The 13,498-nt window shown below is 36.2% G+C and overlaps 2 protein-coding genes across 2 annotated transcripts in view; one reads left to right on the top strand and one right to left on the bottom strand.

Moving 5' to 3' along the window:
* Window positions 1-13,498, bottom strand: part of LOC137648637 (uncharacterized) — a 657,712-nt gene that overhangs the window by 613,265 nt on the left and 30,949 nt on the right. The window lies entirely within an intron of this gene.
* The window catches only part of LOC137648055 (uncharacterized), a 42,549-nt gene continuing 40,902 nt past the window's right edge, over window positions 11,852-13,498 (top strand). Inside the window, exon 1 of the mRNA XM_068380997.1 lies at window positions 11,852-12,356. Coding sequence (XP_068237098.1) covers window positions 11,852-12,356 — 505 coding nt within the window. The remainder of the gene's footprint in view (window positions 12,357-13,498) is intronic.

Genomic DNA, 13,498 nt, shown 5'->3' with positions numbered 1-13,498 from the left:
GATTTATATCAGTAAGGTTCTCGTATCTGTATCAGGATACCTTGAATATTGTAGATTTAATACTCCATGGTTCTTGCTTCTGAGTTTAAATACCTTGATTATTATGGTTTTATACATGTATGGTTCTTCCTTCTGCATCATGGTACCTTGATTATTGTGAATTTACACCAGTAAGATTCTGGCTTCTAAACGAAGATACCTTGACTCCTGTGGATTTATACCAATAAGGTTCTTAATTATTCTGGATCTATACCAGTATGGTTCTTGTTTCTAAATCAAGATACCTAGATTTCTGTGAATTTATACCAGTAAAGTTCTTTTTTTTGTGGATTAATGTAGCTTGATTATTGAGGATTTATACCAGTAAAGTTCCTGTTTTTTTTTTTTTTTTTTTTTTTTTTTTACCAAGACTCCTTGATTATTATGGAATTATATCAGGAAGGGTCTTGTTTCTAAATCAAAATACCTTGAATTATTGAGGATTTATACCGGTAAGGTTCTTGTTTCTGGATTAAAATGCCCTGATTATTAAGGATTTATACCAGTAAGGTTGTTTTTTTAAGATGATACCTTGATAATTATGGATTTATACCAATAAGGTTCTCGTTTCTAAATCAAGATACCTTGATTATTGTGGATTTATAACAGTAAGTTTCTTGTTTGTGAATCAATGTGGTGGGATGTTGCAAGAAGAGCCCCCCAAGCCTTGAATCACTCTAACTGACAATAGTCTCCTCAATACAAACTTTCTCCTTACGTTATCAGCAGCGGGACTCTTGGACAAAAAGGAGATAAAACAAAACATAACCTTAAAACTATATTTCTTAAAACTAATATGCATAATATGAACCATCCACAACCAAAATAATCACACTTAAAACTAATAAACTTAACGCTAAATATAAAAAAACATAACACCATTCAAATAAACCAACCAAAAAACACCTAACAAAACTTAAAATTAAAGGGCACACCAACACCAAAATATGTATGTTTATATAATATTATGTTGGCACCAACACAGTCATTCACACAAAGCCGAACAGTCTTTTGCGGCTCGCTACCACAGCTCTGTGGCTAACCGACTACACTGTGTGGCAATTTGCCACAACTGCCTCCCTGATTGGGGTCGTGGTTATCATCATATCTTTGTCGTCCTCATCAGCAGCAGCATCAATCGAAAACAGCAGTCCAAACAAAATCCTCTACCACAGGCCAGGTCACCAACAGTTGTGCAGTCCAAAAGAGCAGTCCAAACAAAATCCTCTATTATAGGCCTGGTCAGTAACAATAAATCCACTTTAAAAAAAATCAATCTCTCCAATGGAGGAATTACGGCTTTTGAAATAAATAAACACTTCCACGCTGGTGGTAAAATAATATAAAAAAGTAATCCAGCACTCAAACCACACAACTGCCTTTAGCTGCAGTCAAATAAAAAAGAACATTCACCCAAGACATTCACAACTTTCCTAACCTAGCTGAAAAAACATAAACAGCCCCATTTATACCAACAGTCTTTCTCACAAAAAACAATAGATACACTAACTAGGCTACCTCTCGCTCGCTGACACACACACACACACTCTCTCCCTCTCTCTCTCTCTCTCTCTCTCTCTCTCTCTCTCTCTCTCTCTCTCTCTGGATTTGGCAAACAACTAAAAGAATAGAAAAAAAAATAATCCTCCACATCAAGATACCTTGATTATTCTGGATTTATACCAGTAGGGTTTTTGCTTCTGAATTAAGATACTTTGATTATTGTGAATTTACACCAGTGTATTTTTTTGCTTTTGAATTAAGATACCTTGATTATTCTAGATTTATACCAGTAAGGTTCTTATTTATTGATAAGGTACTTTGATTATCCTGATTTTATACCAGTAAGGTTTTTACTTGATTTTTATAGATTTACACCATTAGGGTTCTTGCTTCTGGACTAATGTGCTTTGATTATTGTGGATTTATACCAGCAAGGTTCTTGTTTCTGGTAGAAGAGAACGTCAAGCACCAATGTCTACCAAATAACGCCTGCCCATACCTGCCTCATGTAAAAAGAAAGGATTAGTCATATGTGAGGCCAAAGTCACAAGCAATGACCTATTTAAAAGTTTCATGTCCACTGACATACGTTCACACATTTTTTTTGCAGAAGCCCGGAATCTGGAGTGGTAGTAGCATAACCAGAGCCGATGAGCATCAGAAAGTGGCTGTGGAGGTTGTTGGTTTGGGAGTGAGTAAGGGGTGTAAATGTAGGTGGTAGGAGGCTTTGTCGCTGGTCTGGCATGTCATGCGGTGGGTTTCTGTGTCCTACTGCATTAACGTCAGTGTCACTTAATGTTTTCCTCTTTGTCAGGAATATAGGGGCTGATGGAGGTAATGAAAGAGGTGAAGTAGTTGTCCATAAGGGTGTCAACTTTGGTCATGAGGTCTTTCATGGGCAGAATATCGACATCGTGTATGGCGGCGTTTACAGGTTCAGGTAGACGTCATACCTAAAGGCCACGAATTAGGTTCACCTCTCGATGAGAGATGTCTGCGGCATGTTACAGGTGAGCGATACTGGTCATTTCCCTGAAGGTGAGCGAAGCCTTTTGGTCCCCAACAGTTGGTGAGAGAGCTGAAAAAGCTTGGCTATATGAGTAGCTGGTGATAGTAAATACTGCTCAAGGAGATTTGTTTTGAGGGAAAGTGTCCTAGGGGATCACCGTATGGACATAGTCTGCTTTGGTGCTTATGCAAGTTACGCCTTTGATGTGAAACTGAGCCTTGGCGCATTAAGAACCAGGTGAATGCCTCTGTACTGCTGAAGGGAAGAGGTTTCATGGATGTGGCGTGGATAGGAGTCAAGGTCGGAGGTCAGCATTGTCAAACAGTACAGCACAGCATGGAGAGGGTAATAAGGAGGGAGCTGGTCCTCCGGCAGTTACCAATTGTCCGAGGTAGCTGTTAATGCAAGTGAAGTTTATTCAACAATACAATGAGCCTATATTTGGATAGTAGAGAACAAACTTCAAACAGTATAGAACAAGCAATAACTAGCTTAAGCATGTTTCTATTATCAGTGCGGAGGAGAGTGAGAGATAAAAAAAGCAATGCTGTTACAGTGTACGAGCGTGAATGAAACACGTTAAGTAGAGGATTTACACTAGTATGGTTTATGCTTTTGAATTAAGATACCTTGATTATTCTGACATCATACCAGTATGGATCTTGCTTCTAAATTAGGATACACTGATCATTAAGGATATATACCATTATAGTTTTTGCTTCTGAATTAAGATACCTCGATTATTCTGGATTTATACCAGTATAGTTCTTGCTTCTGAATTCCTTGATCATTCTGGATATATACCAGCATGGTTCTTGCTTCTTAATTATGATACCTTGATTATTCTGGATTTACACTAGTATGGTTTTTGCTTCTGAATAATGATACCTTGATTATTCTGGAATTATACTACTATGGGTCTTGCTTCTGAATAATGATACCTTGATTAATCTGGATTTATACTAGAATGGGTCTTGCTTTTAAACTATGATACCTTGATAATTCTGGATTTATAACAGTATGATTCTTGCGCTGAATTATGATACCTTCATTTGTCTGGATTTATACCAGTTTGATTCTTGCTTCTCGAGTTAAGATATCTTGATTATTCTGGATGTATACCAGTATGGTTCTTGCTTCTGAATTATGATACCTTGATCATTCTGGATTTATACTAGTATTGGTCTTGCTTCTGAATAATGATACCTTAATTATTCTGGATTCATACCGGTATGGGTCTTGCTTTTAAATTAGGATACCTTGATAATTCTGGATTTTTAACAGTATGATTCTTACTCTGAATTATGATACCTTAATTATTCTGGATTTATACCAGTTTAATTCTTGCTTCTGAATTATGATACCTTGATTATTCTGGACTTATACCAGTATGGCTCTTGCTTCTGAATTATGATACCTTAATTATTCTGGACTTATACCAGTATGGCTCTTGCTCTGAATTATGATACCTTAGGATTAATTTGGATATATACCATTATGGCTCTTGCTCTATATTACTATATCTATATTATTCTGGATTTGTACCAGTTTGATTCTTGCTTCTCTAGTTAAGATACTTTGATTTTTTATTTTCATTTTTATTTCAACCAGTATGGTTCTTTCTCCTAAGTCTTATTTAAATAGGACTAAGCAGTTTTCAGTTTTAACGAAGTTATGTCTGTGAAATTTAAGCTATCGTGTTATAATTATACTTTTTTTCTAGAATTTGTTAGCAAAACATCTTTTGGCACCCCCCACTAATTACCGAATTCAATTATTTAACTGTATGACTAAAAACGTAATATTAAAGTAAAATTTTTCTTACATGCTGTCAAGTTTTACATGCATTAGATAAAAAGATAATTTTTCTCTCTTTTATAATAAGGGTTGTGATGGCCTATTGGAAACGTCCTTGCCTGATGATCTGCAGGGTTGGGGTTCAAGTGTCACTCAAGCTCGATGGTAGCCTGACTACTGGTCGAAAGACAATTGGTAGAATGACAACTCGTCGAATGACAATTCGTCGAAATGACAATTCGTCGAACTGACAATTCGTCGAAATGACAATTCGTCGAATTGTCCATAGTCTATCATAATGGATGAAACATTCAAGCTTCGATTTTGATTTATAAATGTGAAAATAATGTCATAAGTCTCTTCGTCCTTTGAGCCCGACAAAAAGTATAGCAATGGTAAGGTTTTATTTTTAGCAATTAGAGCATGGATAGTGTACAACTGTGAATTAACTGGAGCGCAGTCGAATGTGCCATCACAAAACCAAATACAGTTTTGGGATAAAAGGTCAAATTTTTAGCAGTTCCATAAATAGTCACTTTTTCGTCTTCAGACAACTTAAAATTCTAACTTCTTGCCGTAACGTTTAAGTCTTCATCTTCTTATAGGGACGTTTTCCTATTCACTGTTCTCAAAAGAGAAGATTTTTTCGGGTAGTGCTCCTGCAACTCAAAGGCATATTACATGTTGCATTATATACTATGCAGCCAGTCACTTCTTCGGTTTCACAAGCCCTTTGCTTAATCATATCATTAATAGATTGTGATCCTGCTCCATACTCACTCCGGTTTTCACATCTCCAGTTTGTTTTATCACAACGTTTCTTATCAATTGTGTAAGAAACCTTCATGCAAAAGTTTTCTAGCACCTCGCTCGGTCTTGATGAATTCCGTTTAGCTCATGGGCTATAGTGAAATGTTTGATATTAGATACTTAAAAACAGAAATTATTTCAAACTACCATTCATTTCGACGAATTGTCATTTCGACGAATTGTCATTTCGACGAATTGTCATTCGACGAGTTGTCATTCTACCAATTGTCTTTCGACGAATTGTCTGCATACCAGCTCGATAGATTCTTGTAGTGTCTCCAACTTCACCATCTTTGGATTTAGGGTGGAAAGTTTTGAGGAGCATATAGGTCTACCCGGGGAGTCCCCAGTAAGCATTGTCTGGTCCTCCCTGGTCCTAGCTTAGGTTAAGACTGAGCTTGTACGCTGATCATGTGTATATATGGTCAGTCTCCATGGCAGGCATGGGCAACTGTTTTCACCTGCGGGCCACACCTCACTATTTTCAAATGGGCGAGGGCTGCATGATACTACACATAAGCAAGCAATATTACTTTCCCATATAAACTCTTTCTGACAATTTGTTTTTATTTGCTTAACTATTGCAGGCCCGATTTTCTTTTTATTTCATCATTTTACTACCTTTATAAATGTTTAAATGACTTTCCTTTATCATTTTCTATTGATAAAAATGATACTTGTATGAATAAATATAATTTGAAATATTAATGTAAAAAACATGAAAATTCATTGATGCTATATTCAAGAATATGTGATTATTAAATATCTGTATTAGTGATATTTTTGTACATTCACATTCTTTACCAAACATTCAATATCAGGTAGAATCTCAAAAGTCGGTACTCTTAAGCTAAGATGCAATGTTTATTAGAAAGTCTAGATTTAGTTTCTGATTTCATATATTTCATTCTAGAAAATAACTGGTCACCTAAATAGGCCCTTCCGAAAATAGAAATATAATTTCTTGCTTGTTTTAGTTTTAGCAAATTTTCGGTAAAAACTTCTAAAACTCGAGAAGAGATGACTAAATCTTTGATGAAGATTGTTATCTGCTTGTAGCTCAAGTAATTCCATCTGCAAATGTTCAGGAACAGATCCAACATCTACTTCAAATTGTGAAGAAAGCATTGTTAAATAAGAATCTTGGTGTTAAAGTCTTAGAATCTGTCAGAGAATTCCATCTTGAGTGACTGGATTTCATTTGCAAAGGATCGATTGAATTTTTTCATTAAATTTTTCACTTTATGTAAAAATATCTTCACTTATTGTGGTTCCTTTCAATGATTCCCATCCAAACGTTTTCTATCTTATCAAGGCTTTTCTCAATTGTTCAACTTTTTCTCCTTTTGGTTGACCAGAAAGATTGTGAAATGAAGAATGTTTTGTCAAGTAATGTTCGTTCAAATTATACTCCCTCAATACCCTTAATTTCAAACGTCATGCCTTCTTCATGACGAGGCTCAATACTTTACAGTATTCTTGAAGTTTTATTCCAGCTGTGACCAAGTTGTGGAATAATCTTCCTAATCGGGTAGTTGAATCGGTAGAACTTCAAAAAGTTCAAACTTGCAGCAAGTTTTTTTATTCTGATATAAAGACCTTTTTTTCTGTATATGTATGAAAGATCTGCTTTAATTTTGTTTCTGTTTTTAAAACATTTTATTCTAATTTTTTTATTTCCTTATTTAATTTTTACCTATTATCACTGGGCTATTTTTCCTTGTTGGGGCCCTTGGGCTTATCCATCCTGCTTTGCTAACTAGGGTCGTAGCTCAGCTAATAATAATAATAATAATAATAATAATAATAATAATAATAATAATAATAATAATACTTGACGCATCTGAGCAAACGAGGGACATTGATTTATCATTCAATATCACAACAAAATAGTCTATCGTCCAATTATCTTGGAGCACACGACTTTCATCCGTTATTTTTTTTTTTTTTTTTTCAATATACTTGCCGTTTAGATATTGAAAAAAAAAATGTTATCTTAGGTGTGAGGATAAAAGGGAAACTATGTTCTTCTTAGGGTGATACAAATGGAATGAATGACAATAGTTTTTTTTATCTTAAATATACCATCTATTTACAGTCGTGTTCAGAATACGAGAATACCAGAAGGATTAAGTACTCAAGTGGCAGACTTTCGCTGGTGGGTCAACTAAAAGATTTAAAAGGTCTTTCTTTTAAAAGAATATTTTTAAATGTATTTAGATTTCTTAAAGAGACTAATAATGATAAGGTGAAATGATAATAAGTTGATAAATAAAGTAATGTCATTTTTCCCTGCTGTAATGATTTGTTGCGCGACGTCTCTTGAATTTTTTGTTTTGAGAAACCTACAAAGCTCCGTGGGCCGCATTTCAACAAGTCGTGAACCGCAGATTGCCTATGTCTGCTCTATGGCATTGTCACCGTCCCTTGCCTCTGCCATTCGTGAGTGGCCTTTGAAAAATGTAAACGTTTAAACTTCCAACGAAAATGCAGAGTTTTAGAAAATTACAATGCGATAGCTGGTGTGGGGTTAGAACATACGATTATGGTGCTCTGGAAATAACTGAAACTCCACAGATTAAACACCGACAGTAAAAACAATACTATCAGTCAATGGAGGACTAGAGGTGCACACACGACATCCCTAGACCTGAAAGACCCCTCTCTCGCGATGCGATAAAGGGGTGGGCGATGGCGAGGGTGGGGGGGGGGGAGATTTTCTCCAGCCCAGTACGTTTAACCTTGCATCAAGACCAGCTTTGAGCATCCAGACCATGACCGGACCAGTATTAACTCTTCTACATTTTCACATTTCTGTTTTTCTCTCTTTCTCAACCCTTCTATCCAAACTCTCAACTTTCTATCTCTCCTGGCTTAAATTAAAGAAAAAATAAAAAAACAGAAAGAAAAAATTAAAAACATTAGATATTTAGATACGATGGTTACTTATAACTAGCCTATGCATATATAGACATTAAGGAGCTGACAACTACCTCATGCGTCAGAGCAGAGGCTTCGGAACCTCTATAAACAACGCTAGGAATTGCCTCACAGGTTTTGAGAGACTGGGATGGAGGAATCCTAGGGTGACAGGGAACGCAAGAATAGAATATTGCTATTAGTGCCCTGCAAAGCACATACCTAACGTGTAATAGCTGACCACTCCCTGTGACCGACCCCTAGTGAAAGAGGTTCAACACCTCGTGAGGTTGACATAGCTTTTGTGTCTTGTTGGAGTCCTGGCCAACATAAAACCAACTTGCTGCTTCATAGTATTACTCAGTAGTACCTAAGAGTCTGGCTGTTTTTAGATGTTCGGAAATCCCAGTAATCTCTAGCCCTCCACTGTCAATCCTGGCGAGAAAACAGGCTTCTGCCTTGTACTGCTCAGTTGTGAGCTTCAGCACATTAGGAGACTCAACTGTTGGTTTGAGAGCACTTATGGGAGGTTAGGGACAGAAGAGAGGGAAAGTCACCCAGGATTAAGCGGAAGTGGCAACAAGTGGGTAACCATCAGCCATCTCTCCTTTTTACACTAGTGGTCACAAAGCTAATAATTATAAAAGTTACTAGCTGAGATTTCCAAATATACGCATTAGACGATATCACAGAGAAATTAATCATGAGTGAGAAACCGAAGTTAAAGCACAATAGTGTATGCCTGTTCTGTCAGCAGGAACAGGAAATATAAAAATTTAAAAATTAAAACCAAGAACTATAGAAACAATTGATAGAGATCATGTCAAAGTTCCAACACTTAGAAATAAGGAACAAAGAAGTCATAGATGATGTGGTAGAAAATGGGATTAGTATCCAAAAAAACCAAAAAAAGGTAAAATCAAGGACAGAACCTAGAGAGGAAATAACCAACAAAAGCAGAGAGTTCATGAAACCCACTAGAGGAAGGGTAGCTAAGCCAAGAAGACTGAACAACAGCCTAGAAATGTAACTATCACCAAAAACAGATTCACTTCCCTAGCAGAGAAAAAGGAAGAAGAGACGTTGTTTATTGGAGACTCTATGGTAAAGGATTAAGGGGAGCACTTCGGCCTCAAAAAGAGGAGAAACGTCAGGTCCTATCCAGGTGCTAACGCACAGAAGATAGAAGAAGTAGTTAGTAAAACTACAACAGAGAACAAGAGGACCACTATTATTATTCAGGCAACTGGAAATTACCTATTCCTAAGAAAGGATACTGCTGGCCAAACAGAACTTTTGGTTAAACAGCTAGAAAAAACTGTTCAAATGTTTAGAAACAAGACCAATAATAGTATAGTTATAGGTATTACCCCAGACTCAATGTCAACCACTTCACCCTCAGTAAGGTCATAGAGATAAACGAAAGGCTTAAGACCATATGCCGGTAAAAGAAAGTTAAATTTATAGATCTTTAGGACACTTTCTATGGCAAGAGAAAATTATACAAAAGAGATTGAATACACTTTAGTGAAGAAGGCAAAAAAGTATACGGAAACAAATTTAACCTCAGCTTGTACATTTACTTAAACACTGCAGACCAAGAACAAACTAGACCCTTAGAAAATCCTCAAAAAACAAATAGAGGAAATTTGGCTGAAAACTTGTATAATACAAATAAAGATAAAGCTAAAACACTAGTAAATCAGGGAAACTAGCAAAGACACAGAGTAAGAGAAAAAAGATAGAAAATTTCCTCAGAGTGGCACAATTCAATGCTCAGTCAGTTAGAAACAAAATGGAAAACTTCAGGGCAATGATAGCTAGTGAGGAACTAGATGTCATAGGCCTTGCCGAAACCTGAATTCAAGATAAAACAAGGAATTTTATCACAGAATACAAAATCCCAGGTTTTAAGCTTTTCAAGGATTGCCATATCACAAAAGGTGGAGGGGTAATGCCCTATGTTAAAAATCTCTTAAACCCCACAGAAATTAAATTAGAAACCGAATGTGAAGTGACAGTCGCAAATATTAATACCATAGGAAAATACATGTCCATAATAGTAATATGCAGACCACACATCAAACACAAGAACAAGACGAAGAGCTGTATAGACAACTTTGTCAAGAAGTTAGCAATACGCTTGCTGTCCTAATGGAAGACTTTACTGCAGCAGTAAACTATGATACTATGAATTCTACATCAAACATAGAGGGACATAGGCTACTAGAATTTATCAACAAGGAATTCCTCCATCAGTGGGTCGATAAACCAACCAGGTGAAACAACATATTAGATATTGTGCTAACAACAGAAGAAAATTTAGTATTCAGTGTTTTAATAGGCGAAAATTTTGGCAAAAGTGACCACAAATAGTTAGGTTTCAGGTAAATATTCCTCATCTAAAAGACAGGAAAATTATAAAAAAAAACTAGATTACAGACGTAGTAACTGGCTAAAATTGAAGGAATACACCAAGAATTTAGAATATGACGAAACAGGGAACATACATACACAATAGGACTCCTTTGAAAAAATATATCAAGAAAAAAGGACTAAATGTATACTGCATAGAAAAATTTTACCAAATGGAACTCTGCAACCTAAAGGGTTCAACAGAGAAATATCCAATGCAATAAGTAGAGACAGGCAACATAGATAATTGGGTCCATATCCTTCACTTCATGAAATTACCAAGCACAAGAAGTTAAGCCGAAGAGTAGATAAACTAGTTAGAAAGGCCATGATCAATGAAGAGAAAACAGTGGCTTTAGCTAGTAAGGAAAACCCAAAAGAATGTTTTTGCATATGTCAACAGTAGAAAACCAATCAAAAACATTAGCCCATTTAGAGACTCGAAGGGTAATCTTATAACAAATGATTTGGAAAAAGCTGAACTGATGAATGTATATTTCACAACTGTATTAACTAAGGAAGAATCAACGACTCTCCCTGAACCAGCTATCAAATATGAAGTGCCACAACCATTAAATAGAATCAACTTTACACTGGATGATGTCAAAAAGAAAATAAAAGGTCTCAGTAAGTCTAAAGCACCAGGTCCGGATTATATTCATCCAAGAAAGATTATAGAACTAGAAGAAGAGATAATGCCACACTCTTATAAAATGGTCCATAAGGATGGAAACTAGGTAATGTTCCTCCAATCTACAGGAATGGACCAAAAGAAGAACTTGGCAACTACAGACCTCTGTGTCTAACTTCAGTACCTTGCAAAATCTTCTAATCAATTATAGCAGATTCAATACTTGAACATATGAGGAAAAACAATCTTCTAATAGACAGCCATTATGGTTTTAGACAAAAGACATCATGTGTGACAAATCCTTTGGAATTTATCCACATGTTTAGCATTTATGACAAAGCAGAGCAATAAACATCATATACCAGATTTTCAAAAGGCTTTTGACAAATTTCCTCATAACAAATTAATGGTCAAAATTAGAGCACTAGGCATCATTGATGAGCCAGCTGAATGGATCGAAGATTGTCTAACAAACAGAAAAAAAGAGTGTTGTAATCAATGGAGAAGCTTCAGAGTGGGCAGCTTTTACAAGCGGAGTACCGCAAGGATTCGTCTTTGGCCCATCGCTATTTTTTATCTACATTAACGAAATAGATTTAGGATTAACTAGTAGAATAGCCAAATTTGCTGACGATACTAAACTAGGGTTAAATGCTGCTAACTCAGAAAATATAAGAGCCTTAAGAGAGGATCTTTTGAAGTTACGAGAATGGTCCAGAAAATGACAAATGCCTTCCAACTGTGGGGAATTTAAAGTCATGCACATAGGATGTAGTAACCCACAATCATATTACTCACTGCTGGGTAATGAAATATTAAGAGTGGACCAAGAGGAAGACTTCGGTATTATTATCAGCAAAGATTTGAAGTTCACCAAACAGAGCATAGAAGCTGAAAAGAAATCACGGAAACTAGTAGGTTACATAAAGAAACATTTCAAATATATAAACAGACACTGTACTACGGCTGTGCACATCTCTAGTAAGACACCATCTAAAATACAGAGTAAAAAGAGCGATATAGATAGACTGGAAGCAGTACAAGCTAGGGCCACTAAACTAGTTCCAACACTAAGGCAATTTGGATATAGACAGAGGATGGAATGTTTGAACTTATTTGATCTACAAACTCGACGACTAAGGGGACAGTTAATGGAGACATTTGAAATTCCCCGAGGAATAACACATGTAGATCATAACAATCTATTCATGCTTAGCACAAATCAGTCCAGAGGTAAAAGAAACCAACTGGAATTGAAAAGATACAACACCGCGCAATGTGACAATTTCTTACATAGCAAAAAAAAAAAAAAAAAAAAAAAGAAAGAAAAAAACCCAATATTTGGAATAGACTTACTGCGGATGTAGTAAAAAGTAACACGGTAAACGAGTTCAAGAATAAGTTAGACAAGATCATAAGAACTCTTTAAATGCTTAAAGTAAATCTCTCTACCAAAGAGCAAATGGAGTCTCCGCGGATGGACTAAAAAAGTCTTTGAGACATCCAAAATCCTTGTAACTCCTTGTAACTCTCTCTCTCTCTCTCTCTCTCTCTCTCTCTCTCTCTCTCTCTCTCTCTACCTTTCATATTCCCCTCTTCATTTCTTAAGCCCTTCGTTTTCTTTTTTATTTTCAAATTCCCATTTGTTCATATTGTCATCTTATTCCTTTTCGATTTCCTTTAAATGTATTAACTAATTTCTTCAGTAGCACTTTTCTCTCCATCCTTACATTTCCTCTATCCTCTCATTCATTCATTCTCCCTTTTAATGAAAAAAAAAAAAATTTACAAATCCATGGCAAATCAAAACAGCGTTCTTTGAACACCCAGAATTGGAACATAATTGAACATAAATTACGTACCCATACCTCACCACAAAGAGAGAGAGAGAGAGAGAGAGAGAGAGAGAGAGAGAGAGAGAGAGAGAGAGAGAGAGAGAGAGAGAGAGAGAAAGGTTCTCTGATTTTAAAGTCAAGTTATTCTCTCCATATCCACTATCTACCAAGTAGAACCAGAGATGAAATGATGTTGTGGCTTGTCACGGAGAGTGGTGCTTCCCTCCACCGTCTTCTTTTCCCCAAACCCCCTCCTCTCACAGAAGCCCCTCCTAACGGTTACTTATCCTTCCTATTTAACTTGAGGGCAGGTAGGCGATGGGGCGCGAATCACCTCGTAAAAAGCCTCTAATTGATTGGCGTTTGTTTTGAAAAGGCCTCTTCTCTGACACCTTGTTTAGAGAAGGGATTAGTCAGATTAGCAACGCTGGAGAAGAATTTAGATGTCAAGGTGTTGATTATGTCAAAGAAATATGCAGAGGAATGAGTGTCGATGAGTGTTGAGATATATAAGAAATTGATTTATTCACGATGCAGCAA

This window comes from Palaemon carinicauda, chromosome 10 (assembly GCF_036898095.1).
Source record: "Palaemon carinicauda isolate YSFRI2023 chromosome 10, ASM3689809v2, whole genome shotgun sequence".
Taxonomy (NCBI): Eukaryota; Metazoa; Arthropoda; class Malacostraca; order Decapoda; family Palaemonidae; genus Palaemon; species Palaemon carinicauda.
This window is presented reverse-complemented; position numbering and strand designations above follow the sequence as displayed.